Raw genomic sequence first — 13132 nt, 5'->3', positions numbered from 1 at the left:
CTATTCCTGTTTCGCTGCATCAGCTGTATGTATCTTTTGTAGGCACCTAGCTAAGAGTAGCTGCTCTTTTGGGTCTCTGAGAGGCTGAAACACTCCAAGCATAGAACAGTGGTGGAGGCAAAATGAGTCCTTATCAGTGTGATGGCTGCATGCTCCTCATCTTCTCTAAAAGTCAAGCACAGCACATCAGACCTTTTTAAAAAGGAAACACAGCATGTAACCTTTTGAAACCTGTTGCTACTGGATTCTGTTGTGGGCAAGTAGCTTGTGAGAGTCAGCTAAGAATGATGGGAATGCTTGTTATCCTGAATAAAAAGGCGTAAGGAATGATAAAGCTGCTCTTGTAGTGATCGTGTTATTCCAGAACTTTCTCTATAAAGGTTTCTTTTGAAGTATTGCCTTTTCCTTTGACTTACTTGCTTTTGGCCGCTGCCAGAGACACATACTAAGGTAGAGTTTCCTCTACACAGGAAACTGCAGCAATGGGATCTATCTGACCTACAAAAGCTTGGTTTCAGATATCCCAACCCTTCTCAAGAGGCAACTACCAAGTTTGTTCAGTATTAGAACATGTTTTAATTGGGTATTTTGGTATACAGTAAGTGCTTTGGTGAAGGCCATTGGCTGACCCAGAGCAAATGTCCCTGAAAATTCCTGATAGAATATGTGAGTTATCATTACTTTTAGAGCATTTAAGGGTGTTCAGTGGGACTGCAAGATGCTGTGCTGGCAGGGACAGCATCGTGAGCGCTGTTAGGGGGAAGTGTGGGCACATACATAGGATGGCTGAAGTTAACATACCACTTCCATTTGTGGGTGCCTTGCAAGATGATAGTGCTGTTGACAGGATGTGTCTTTATTTTGGCGGTGGGTTTTGGAGATTCAGTTGTCCACGTGATGTGGATGTGGTAGGACATGATGGTTACAAGCTGCATGCCTGGCAAGCTAAGGGCAGGGTATGTTCGTTGTGCTTGGGAAAGAGCTGGCGGTGCAGTAAGGTGGAAGTAGTGGTGGGCTGTGTTTTCTGTTGCTGCAAATAAGAGGATGTGATGGGAATTTGAGGCTGGAGATGAGGATATATAAACAGGGAGGTGGTATGGCTGGCTGTGTGTGGTTTAGGTGGGGTGATGCCTGCAGGATATGAGAGTGGGAGGGTGGGAGAAGTGGCCTGGGCAGCAGCAGGGCAATATTCAGTGCTCATGATGAAGCCTTTTATTTCTCTTTGCCCTCTAGATCTCCTACCCCCAAAGTGATGAGGACAGCGACGACTCTGAGGGAGAGAACCAGGAACTTGCTCAGATTGACAGAGGTAAAGGGATGTGCTTGTGTTCTTGGAAGTGCCTCCTTTTCTGTCCCAAATGTACCACAACCAAATACATTGAATCAGTCACCCTGTAGTCTTTGAGACCTCACAGGTAGAAGCTGGTGTTATCAGAAACTGCAGTCACACTTGTCTTACCAGAGGTAGATGTGTTAAGGCATCAGTGCTGCAGAGATGGGGCAGAAAAGGTTTACAACTGAGCCAGCAGCAGAGCTGGGACTAAAAATTTATCTTCCATTCTTGTGCACCTGCATCATCTTTGTTTTAGGTTTCCTTTTCCTTCCCATTTTGAGTTCTGACCTTCACTTCCCTCATTCTCCTGGGCTCATTTTCTATTTAGCTTGCTCCCTTCCTCCAGTACTGTTGGAATTGGGCAGCCCTATTGACAGAGGATAGACAGGTGCTGTGCTGCTGGTTTTGAACTGGTATGAAGCAGCTTAGAGCATCTGTTGAGCTATGCTAAGTCGCTGCCGTTTGTGTATGCCCTGTGTTTTATCGTAGTTTAGCCAAATTCAGGTTGATTCTTATGCAAAGGCAGAAGTTAAATTCCTGACCCACAGGACATGTCCTAGCAAAATTCAAATCCCTGCCCCATGTGCTTAACATAGAAAGAGCTCAGCAGAACAGGTAAAGTGTGCCCAGCTCATGGCTGAAGGCAGGCTCTCTTGTATGACAAGCCTTGTAACAGAAAAAGGACTTTTACCTCCAGAAACCAGATTTCTATTATTTGAGCCACAGATGTGCTGCTTGCCTCCTCTGCCCTGAGAACTGGTCACTAGAACTTCATGTTTTAGTTAGAAGCAAGTGCCTAACACCACCATTGTAAGATCATGACTTCTCCACATTCGGGGAGGAGGTGGGCAGCAGGCCCATATTCTTGCTCTGCAGCTAGACTTCCAAGTGACAGTTCGAGGGGATGTCTAGCAGTCTGGTCTAAGCAAAGCTCTGGAAACTTCCAAAGGGGAGCATTCAGCCAGGGTGGGTGTTTCTTCTGGGGAAGAAAAGGTGGGAAAACAGCTCAGAAGTTTACTTGGGAGGAGGTAAAAAACACAGATCAGGGGAAGACAGGCCCAGGGCATGGGACACAGATCTGCTCTGCCACGACTTTCTCTCCTCCTCCCACCAGAGAGAAGACGGAATTGTACCTTGACCCCTCTGACCACCAACCAGCTCCAGAACCAGGAGAACCAATGCTGCAAGGTTCGTGCTCTCCTCCACGCCAGCCTTGACCGCCACAGCTCAGAAGAGGAGCTTGAGCGCATCCACCGGGAGTTCGCGGCTGAGAAGCGCAAGTGGTCGCAGGTGAGCAGGCTTGCCTGCTGCAGCGACAGCAACAACACCTCCTCCAGCGACGACGAAGTGAAGACCCTGTGCGCCATGTCCTTCCGGCCCGTGGCGGAGCCCGCCGATGGCCTGCACGCCAGCCCCAGCCCCGTGCTCTTCAGTGCCTCCCCTCCCAAGAGACTCCAGCCGCTGGTGCGGAGCACAGCCTCCAGACCTTTAATCTTCACAAGCGTCGGGGCGGGCCTTGAGCAAGTCATGCCCTGTAAGAGACATCGACAAGGGTATGGGGATAAGGTCAGCAGGCCCAGCCTTGACCTGGAAAAAATGCAACAGGTAAGAACTTTACATGAGGAAGGCAGCATCACTTGAGAGGAGGTGGTGTAAGGAAAGACATAAAAGGGTTATTGGGGCAGGGTTCAGTAAATTCATAGGGTTGCCTCTTGTGAATACATCTTCTTGTGAATATCCCCTTTAAGCCTACTTCTGCTGTCTGTCTAGGATAAGCTAGGCCTAAGTGTAGATACCTGTCTGGTAGCTGCTGCTACTTGAGTGGCTTTTACTGCAGTTGGGCTTTTCTCTTGCTACCCCCATCAGGAAGGCAGCACCCTTCCTAATACTGTCAGGTTCATCACACGACACAAGAACAAAATCGTTGGAGTTCACTTGTGTCAGGTTACTCTGCTGCCATGATCTGACCCATACTCCAAAGTAAATTAATTGCTTAGGGGTGTATAAGGAAACACCTTTGTGATGAAAGTGATTGTAGACTTGATGATGATAGGCATTTTCACACTCGTTGATCTCCTTGGGGCCAGGTCTTTCTGTAGCTCCTGGGAGTTTCACAGAAATGTAATGCAGTACTTTTCACCTTTTTGACACTTCACAAAGGTTTGCTCTAGATGCAGTGACTCTTGATTTTGCAGGGCTTGTGTAGAGGCCTGGCGTTAAGGTGTGTAAATCCTAGGAGGTTGCCTCATCTCTGCAGTGGCCGGGAAGTGGAGCGAGCCTGGGACTGATGGGCTGGGCTGCCCTGCATAGTGCCCATCTGGTGCCTCTCTTCCAGGAGGCACTGCTGCAGAGTTAGTGTTTCAGCTCCCTCTTCATTACTTGTTTTTCTTGCACTGGTGCAGAACAACTCTTTGAAAGAGTATCTGCAGACATCTGCTGACCCTGGTAAACTGCAGTAAGTTAAAGACAGTTAATTTCAATTCTGAATTACCTCTTGCTAGGGAAGAGTTTTACAACCTCTGGTTGGTTGGTTGTACAAGTTTTAACCTCACTAACACCACCCCCTTTAAGCCTACAAGATGAACCCATTGAAAGAAAGAACTATATATTTATTTTCCAAGATGCAGAAAAGTGAGACCCCTCCATTTCCCTATTACACTGCTGCTTGTTCTCAGTCCTGCTGGCAGCATACATCCCATGAATACATAATGCAGAGACTTGTGGTTTCAGTACGGTTTTCATCACTCCCTCTTTGCCCTTCTAGCCAAGTTTCTGCTCACAGAACATTCAAAAGGCCCAGTCTTGCATTTCACATCACCCAAATCTTCTACTGATACTGACAGACTTTAATTAGCCTCACATCCTAATGAGAGGAGAGGAAAGCTGGTGAGCCTGTGCCCAGCTGCCTGTTTTTTGGAGTGCATGTGAGTAAATGTAGACGTGTTCCTTTAGCCCAGGTGCTTGCTCCCATCTGGATCCCAGGCATAGCATCCACCTACTCTGCCTTAAGTTCTTAGCAGTGTTTGGGAGTGTGGTGGTGAAGGTTAGGGTATAATTAAGTAAGTTCTACAAACTGTTGTGGTTTCTCTGGTCAACCTTGTGAGAACAACTTGCTTCCTGGTCTGTCTGTGCTCCACACCTCTCGATCAATTGTGGCAAAGAGTTTTGCAAAAGATGTTGAAATCTGGAGTTGTGTGTTTTTTAAAATAACACTTTTACACTTGTAGGTTGTGCAATCTCTGTTAGAAAGAAAGGATGTTCAGCTAGTGGCTTTAATTTAAGTGTACTTTGGTGAGGGATAGGAGGGACATGACATGTGCAAAGCAAGATGTAGCCTGAATATTGGAACAGTGTTTGGTCATTTGTGTTATTTTTATAGTTCTAAGTGGTAATTGCCAACCAGTAACATCTTGAAGCTTTACGATGACTTCTTACTTGCTACCTGTACTTGTTTCTCCTACAAAACTGACAATAGAATTAGCAGTAGTGCTGTAGATTCCATCTCCTGACATTTGGATTCCCATCAGCTTAGCTAAACTCAGCAAGCTTATTTCTTATGAGAATGATCTGAAATCTGGGTTTTGTTTTGAGTTCTGCCACAAATCCTTGTGCAAGTCTTATTCTGTACCTCCATTCCCCACCTGTAAAACAGGACCAAGGTGTTTCTCGATCTGTTTTCATTCTCCAACAAAAATAACTCATATTAACCACCTGGGCAGCACTTGGCTTCATGTGTTTTTCAGTCAGGTAAGCAATGTAAATGAGGAATGATAATATTAAACTGGATACTGTAAGGTTTCATCTGGGCTCTGAACATCAAGCTATTCTTTGCTATTCTTATCCTTGCTATCATGTGCTTGCCCATGAGAATACACCTGAAAAGCTGGATGAGATGGAAACTTTTTTGAGCAGCAGATGTGGTTTTTCACTCTTGCCTCTGAGTCTTACTTTCCATTCCTGCAGCTTTGTGGAGCTGACAGATGACAAAGAGTATCGGGCAGGCTTAATTTGTACCAGAAGCAAATGTGTTCTGAGACAGGACAGCACTTTTGAGTGCATGATGGGGTATGGGTTACTCAAGGGTTGAAGAAGAGATGTTGAGTGCTTTGCCTTTGCATCAAATCCTGTTTATGTTGGATGGTGATGGAAAATGAGTCCAGAGAGCAGCTCTGTGGAACGTCTTGGGGATGTTCATTGATCAAAAGCTCAACATGAGCCAGCAGTGTGCGCTTGCAGCCCAGAAACCAACCATGTGCGGGGCTGCATCAAAAAGAGCATGACCAGCAGGTTGAGGGAGGTGATTCTCCCCCTCTACTCTGCTCTCATGAGACCCCACCTGCAGTCCTGCACCCAGCTCTGGGGGCAACAACACAAGAGGGACATGGAGCTGTTGGATTGTGTCCAGAGAAGGGCCACGAAGATGTTCAGAGGGCTGGAGCACCTCCTGTGAAGACCAGCTGAGAGAGCTGGGCTTGTTCAGCCTGGGGAAGAGAAGGCTCCAGGGACACCTTATAGGAAAAGGGGGAATGGCTTTAAACTAACAGAGAGTAGATTTAGATTAGATATTAGGGAAAAAATCTTCAGTATAAGGGTGTTGAGACACTGGCGCAGGGTGCTCAGAGAAGCTGTGGCTGCCCCATCCCTGACAGTGTTCAAGGCCAGGTTGGACAGGGCTTGGAGCAACCTGATATAGTGGAAGGTGTCTCTGTCCATGGCAGGGGGTTGGAATGGGATGATCTTTAAGGTCCATTACAACCCAAACCATTCTCTGATTCTGGGAAGTGTGGGAGAGACCAAGTGGGTCGGGGGCAATCTGAGCACTTTTAAGGTGTTAGGGAATTGCTGTGCTTCTGCCTTCATGGCCTCCCTCAGCAGGGAAGGCTGCACAGGAGCAGGCTTAAAAAGTCCTTTCCTGGTGAGGCACCAGGCCATGCCTTTCCGGCTTCACAGGGCAGTGTGATGCTGTCCTTCTGTGCCCCAGCTGTGAGCTTGGACAGTCGGCAGGGATATTTCCCACCTTGGCTGGCTGGGGAGCTGGTCACCCAGCATCTTCCCTATTGAGGCTGAGCGAGGGCAATTCAATGCGTGCTTTTCTTCATTCCTCCAAAGGACTAGAAAATTAGCTCAGAAGACTTCTTTCTTTCCCCTAATTGGGCAGAAATACCCTGGCTTGTGCAGACACCCGTGCTGCTGCAGTGAATGCCCTCTCCAGCCATCCCTTGATCATGGTCCTTGGACAGCAACGTCATTACGTGCAGGCCCTGCTGCCAGCCACTTGCTGTTGAATGAAGGCAGTGCATGGCCTAGAAAGCCTGTGGTTGCTTCCACCCTGTCACCTTCAGCAGACCTTTGGCTTTTTGGGCAATGCTGAGAGCATGAGGTCAAGGAGAGCAGGGACATCCTTCGATGGCTTGAGGTGAAGGTGAGGAGGGACGCAAGGGTCAGCTGAGGTGTAAGGAAGTCTAGGGTGTCATAAAGACTCTGTGGAGTTGCTGAGCTTATTCCAGGGGATGAGGCTAACTGGTCTTGGCATGTTGTGTAAATAGAGAGGAAGTAAAGGGTCCATCCTCCTGTGCTGTTTAGTGGAATTGCCTGGAGCTCCTTTGAAATATTTCAGCAGCTTGAGAAATCAGAGTGTAGCATTTCAGGGAGAGAGATCATAAGAGATCTCTCTTGGAAGAGAGCAGCTTTGGGTTGGCACAATGAGCCATCCAAATTGTCCTCATTTATGTGTGGGTAGGTGGCTAGTAAGGAAAGCATTATTTTAAAGTACAAGGCAGAGACTTTGGCTACGTGGGTATATTTCCAGTTACACCAAAAAGTTACTAGGTAGTTCTGAGCAAGTTGTGAAACCTTTTTGCTATGATTTGCCTGCATGTATGATTAGATAATATCAATACTGTTGTCTTATGGAGGCTTAATGCATTATTTAAAGTGCTTTGAGATGCTAGGATGAAAAAAGCCAGCACGGAAGAGAAAAAGGCATCCTGTGCTAACGTTTGGACTTCTCGCTGCAGGCGCTGCACCCCTTTGGTGGGTGGATAGTTTCAGTGCACAACAGGTAAGTGGAACTTCATCTTGGCTTGATGCTGAAAGTGTCCAGGATACAGTGTGAGCTCTGATCTGGGCTTAGCTGTGTAATGCCAAGCCCGAGTCCTTCTGCTGAATGTTTGAATACTGGTGCTTTGGTTGGACTGGGCCTGGCAGGGTGATTGGCACTGGAAGCTTTCTTGGGGCCAGTACTGGTTGTGCAGAGGCTGCAGGGCAGCACTCAACAAACATGACCAAGGACCAGTGTATGACCTTTGGTTCACTGGGGTCTGGCCTTTGGGCTGCTAATGGCTCCAGGGTGAGATTTCCATATCCTTACCACAGCTGGGCTTTGCTCTTGTCTGTCTCTCCTAGACTTGACAAATAGCTTCCAGATAGAGAATGTGTGAGCTCATGAGTCCTTTTCACCTCTTGGCCTCCCATTTGAATCCAGGCCTTGTCAGCTCCTGAAAATTGTTATCATCTGTTTGCCCATCTGAGCCTGCCTCTGTGCTGATGGGGAGCTGGAAACCCTCCTGCTGGTGCTGCTGGTCGTTTCAGCACTGTCTCTGTCCTGGGCCTTGCTCTCCAGGGTGACTAGGTGGACTTGAGGGGGTCGTGCTCAGTGTAATGACTTACACCATTTCCCAGGCAGCCCTGTGCCAGAACTTGTCCTTCCCAGGTGTGAGAAACTGGGCCATAGCAGCTCTTTGTCCCTGGGTGCAGCAGAGTGCTTGTTGAAGCAATGCAATAAGGAAGCTGTTGCAGAAGCTGATTGCTCCATTACAGAATGAGAAATCCTGCTTCTGGTAACCTCCTGCAATTCTGCTTTTACTTGTCACCCCCAGAAATATTCTACACCAGCTGTTCCTGCAGCACAGGAGCCCCTGTTGATCTTACCCCTGCCAGCATTTGGCACTGAAGCAGCCAGCAAAACAAAGGCTGTGCCTGGCTGCTGCAAGGCAATCTGAGCATGAGAAAGTTTTGGAGCTGAAAATGACTGATGGTCCAGTCTACTTGCCTGCAAGGATGTAGCTCTGGGGCTCTAGACATGTACCGTGTGAGTGGGCAATGGGGCACAGTAGAGGTGTCTAGTTTTCTGCACCTTTGGAGGAGCTGAGATGTTCTCTTCTGGTTTCATGTTTGTTACAAGGACTCTGGCTCAGTGCCACCCAGCTGATGTCTGGTTTGCTGATTAAGGCACTTGTAGTTTGACAGTGGTGGAGAGGGGGGAGTGGGAAGGAAGGGTGCTGTCTGGAAGGTAGAGAGACTCAATAACAAGGGAAGGCATGAGGAACCCCACCCTGCCCCAAGGGGGTGATTATGACTCTGCCAGGCAGCAGATGCCTCTGTCGCTTTCTCCGTGTTCCCAAAGTGTTCCCTGGATGGTTATCTAATCCATGCAAAAACATGCTGTTGTGGAAGTGCCTGCATGCTGTTGGGCTGGGTGAATCAGAGCATGAGAGCAGTAACCCATGTAGAACTTGGCCTAGCTGCTTCCTAGAAAGGGTAATGATTTTCTCTTCTTTCCTGAAGGAGGCAAGCGAGCTGACTGTTTTCACCTCACTGGCAGTAAGGTTCACCTGCTGCCATGGTGCCAGGTTGTGAATGCCAAGGGCAAGGCAGGTAGGATAATCTAGTCCTTTTCCTAAAATCTCGGCATCAGTCAGTACGACAGAAGTTAGAGCATTCTCACAGAGTGGTTGAGGGACCTTTGGAGGTTGTCCTGTCCTACCCCTCTGCTCAAGGAGGGTCACCTACAGCCGGTGGCCTAGGACTGCATCCAGACAGTTTTTGAGTATTTCCAAGCATGGAGACTCCGTAACTTCGTGGGCAACTTGTACCAGTGCTTAGTTGCCCTCACAGTAATTGTGTTTCCTGACATTCAGAGAGAACCTCTTCCTGTGTTTCAGTTTGTGCCCATTGCCCCTAGTCCTGCTTCTAGGCACCACTGAAAAGCGCAGGCTCCATCCTCCCTTCAGACATTGGTATACAATATAAGATTCCCCCTGAGCCTTCTCTGGGCTGAACAATCCAAGCTCTTTCAGCTTCTCCTCATAGGAGGGATGCTTCAGTCCCTAAGTCATCTTTGTGGCCCTCTGTTGGACTTTCTCCAGTAGCTCCACATCTCTCCTGTACTGGGGAGCCCAGAACTGGACCTGGCACTCCAGGTGTGGCCTCACCCCATGACATCTATTGATACTGTGTTCACCTTTCAGGTGTGCTATGAGCAGACCTTCATTCTGATCATGCATCTCTCCTTGGACCTCTTCTGCCATTGTGTCAGCCCTAGCACAGCATGGTGGCTTGTCCATTCCTGGGGCCAAACACTTTAGCTCTTCTCCCTTAATCCCTTCCTTCCCTGTTTTGCCTGAGTGCATTTTTCACCTGGTTTTGTAAGGCATGCAAAGGGGCAGCAGCTCAAGGGGGAGATGGACAAGTGAGCTACTATATATGCTGCTTTCTGGAAATATTTATCTGTCTCTGAGTATCTGGCCGTGTAACTTTGCCTTCTTTCCCTAGGAGCTTGCATGTTGGTGAATATAGCTACCATGGGACCTAAGGAACATTTGGGCTGTCTTCAAGTGTAAGCCAACAGCCTTAACATCTGCTAAAACCTCTGAAAGCTGGTTCCTTGAGGTGCTGCTTTGAATCGTGAAAGAGTGGGGATTAGGTTGGTCAGGGTGATTTGGAGTGCACCAGAGAGCTTGGTTGAGGAAAAGGAAGATTAAGGAAGGAAGTTGGATGTGGCTGAAGTTTGGAAGAGTATGTGTTGAAGGCAAGAAAGAGCTGTGGGATAGGAAGGGGAAGAGGAGGTTAAGAATGAGTAGAGACAGAGCTAGAGAGAGTAATTTCATTGTATTAAGATTCCCTAAGGGACAATAATAGCACCTGGCACCAGTGGCAGTAAATTATGAGCCTAAGGTTAAAGCCAATGGCTTATCATTTAGATTGGCAGGCTTGCTGGCTACCTTCCCAACCCTGCTGTCCTTTTTTCTCTAAGCTCTCTAAAGCTGGGTAAGAAGGTATTAGGCTAAAGCCAATTCTTTGGCTGCAGACCAGAGAGAGGAGATCAAATGGGCATATGGGCACCACTGGCATGTGTCCTCGAGATGTGATTTAGGGAGAAGTTTTGAGTGATGGTGGTGATACTGTGTGAGGCTTGAACTCCTGGTGTGACTGAGGGGTAGGTAGGCCTGGAGGGAGTAAATTTGGGGTGGAAAGGGATTGTGTTCCCACCCAAAAGTGGCTGCCAGCATCTCTGCATATGAATGGACAAGGCTGGGGTCTCGAGCTCTATACTTTTTCTCTCAAAGAACCACAGAGAATAATTTCTACTGAATGAGCAGAAGGAAAAGCCTGGTCTCCCACATCTGCTGCAGTGAGTGGTTCATGGTTGGCTGGTGGCAGGCCACACAAAACATCACTCAACAAACCCTAGAGATCCTAACTGCCCGTGGGGTGAATGGCTGTCGCAGTGTGGGTGCTGGGTTGGATACCCAAGGGTGGCCATCCTGCAGCATATTCCTGTTCTTTGTCTTGTGTGGTGGCTGTTGCAGGTGCCGCTTGAAGAAGGTTTTCCAAAGGATGTTTTGTTTCTTGTTTTAACACAGTACAGTGCAGAAGGATAATGCTGGCACGTTCTCTTCCTCACTCTCTGAATTCAGCCCAAGTAGCCTCGAGGGCCTGGCAGATTAAGAAGTTTTGCTGTAACCTGTTTGTACTTTCCAGCAAGACCAGTCAGTAGATGTTGTTTGGAAGTGAAGGCCAGGACCTTCTCTATAATGCTTTTTTCTGGAACAGAGTTGGATTGTCCTCACCAGCCAGCCTTGGTGTGTCTGGACTAGAAATGCTGCCTGGGTTGGGTCCCCATGTGGCTGTTGAGCTGGCTAGATACCTCTCCTTTCCCACTCCTCCTGCAGCATGTGGCTCATTGTGATACAAATATCTCATCCTTGCCTGGGGAGAAAAGGAGTTTGCAGGCGGCTTCACCATATGCTGTCACTGCCCATGTTGTATTTGGTTTGCAGATGAATGGATCTCTCTTCAGGCGTGATAAGTTACATCTTATGCTTATGGTAACAACCTCTGAAAAGGAGAAAGCCTTACCTCTTCAGAGTGTTAGTGAGGTGAGCTTGAGGAGACCGGAGAGGGTAAATGGGTATTTAGAACCAAGCCTGTTACTCCTCATATAGTCCAGAGAGTGCCTGATGGTGGTGGCAGTTTTCTGCTTGCTTTTCTCACTGTTACATAGATTAAGAAACTGAAATGAGCAGAACAGATAGGTTAGGCTTTTTCTGCCTTACCACCACCACTAAGCATCGAATTCCCATCTTGAGCACTTACACAATTGACCAGTCTCTTAAAAGTCAGCACCCATAAGACAACAGGGGCTGCTGCTGCTTAAAAAACAGATGGTAAGAGGCTTGTTCAAAGCACTACAATGGTAGCAAGGAACGGAAAGTATGAGCTTGTTTTTCCCTTCGTTTTCCACTGGGACTGCTTAGCCCCATATCTCTGAAGCAGGACATGGTCCTCATCCAGCAGGGCTTGGCACTGGTGTTTGAGAGGTGTGCTTTGCACCCTGAGGTCTCCCCTGTGGCACTGCCTGTGAGTGAGGAAGGAGGGAGGTGGTGGTGTGGGTTTGGCATCAAGAGAAACAGGGCGGTCCTGTGATGGTGCACATTAACTATTAACGGCAGGCGTTTGTGCTCCGGGTCTGCCACAGCACACTGAAAGCAAGCAGCTTGTCCCAGAGCAGGGCTGGCACTTGGAAATAGAGCAGCCATTGCTGTTCAAGAGGCAGAAGCTGGCTGAGCTTTTAAGGCTAAGCCTGCAACTAGAGTAAACACTCTAGGAAGTACTCTTTTTGGACAAGCTTTGGCATAGTAGAATAGCCAGCCTGGCTGTCAGCAGCACAGCTGTCCTTGGCATGGGCTGGGGTTTAGCTCTGATTTTCTGCCTTTCCTCTGAATAGCCTCTCCATTGTTGGCTCACATGAGAACCGCACTGCTGGGCTCTGCTTGCGCTTTCTTTCAGCCCGTTGATGTCAATGGGAGTTTTGGGCATTGGTCCACAGCTCATCTCGCAGGAGCAGGCACTCAATAGAGGCATCTACTTCTCATATAGATGGAGACTGAGTTAAACCAGAGCACATTCTCTTCTAAAACTCCCTGCCCTTCTCCAGAGCTCTGTTCCCAGACACACACTTCTTGCTGAGCTTCAGTTGGCTTTGGGGAGATGACCGGTATGTCAGAGGTGAACCCTTCTTCTCCCAGACACAAACATAATTACACTCTTTTCCAAATTCAGGGCTTCAAAAGCAGAGGTGTCCTAGAGGCCACAGGTACATTAGAAAAAGCACAAATTAAGATATTTAAGAGAAGCCCTATTAAGTTTGCTGGTTTTCCTCATTGAAAATAATCCTTTCAATCTCCTGTTGGACTTTGCTTGCTCATGGAAAGCAATTTCCATAGGAATGAATTTACAAAACTGAGGATCCTCTAGAGTGTTAGGAACTTAATGTAAATGAAGTCTGTGGTCATGTCTGTGCTAGGCAAACTATATTTTTAAATCCAAAAATGTGCTTGTGATTTAAAATCCTGGCATATCCTTGTAAGCTATAATTTCACCTTCATGCCTTTGATTATGGAAAAGGTAGATTGAGCAGTTCCACAAAGGATAAAACCCTGAATCACTTTGCAAGTCACTTTGCAATCTTATTGTAAGCATGTTCTTTTTTGACAGCATTTTTGCCTACCTATGGAG

The 13132-nt window shown here is 47.7% G+C and overlaps 1 protein-coding gene across 4 annotated transcripts in view; it reads left to right on the top strand.

The window, feature by feature from the left end:
* The window catches only part of LOC115613795, a 57439-nt gene that overhangs the window by 15982 nt on the left and 28325 nt on the right, over positions 1–13132 (top strand). For all 4 annotated transcript variants that reach the window (XM_030499760.1, XM_030499758.2, XM_030499759.1 and 1 more), the window contains exons 2-3: positions 1234–1309; positions 2448–2938. In XM_030499760.1, coding sequence (XP_030355620.1) covers positions 1234–1309; positions 2448–2938 — 567 coding nt within the window. The remainder of the gene's footprint in view (positions 1–1233; positions 1310–2447; positions 2939–13132) is intronic.

Source organism: Strigops habroptila, chromosome 10, assembly GCF_004027225.2.
Source record: "Strigops habroptila isolate Jane chromosome 10, bStrHab1.2.pri, whole genome shotgun sequence".
NCBI lineage: Eukaryota > Metazoa > Chordata > Aves > Psittaciformes > Psittacidae > Strigops > Strigops habroptila.
Note: the sequence above shows the minus strand (reverse complement) of the source record. Positions and strands in the feature narration are given on the sequence as shown.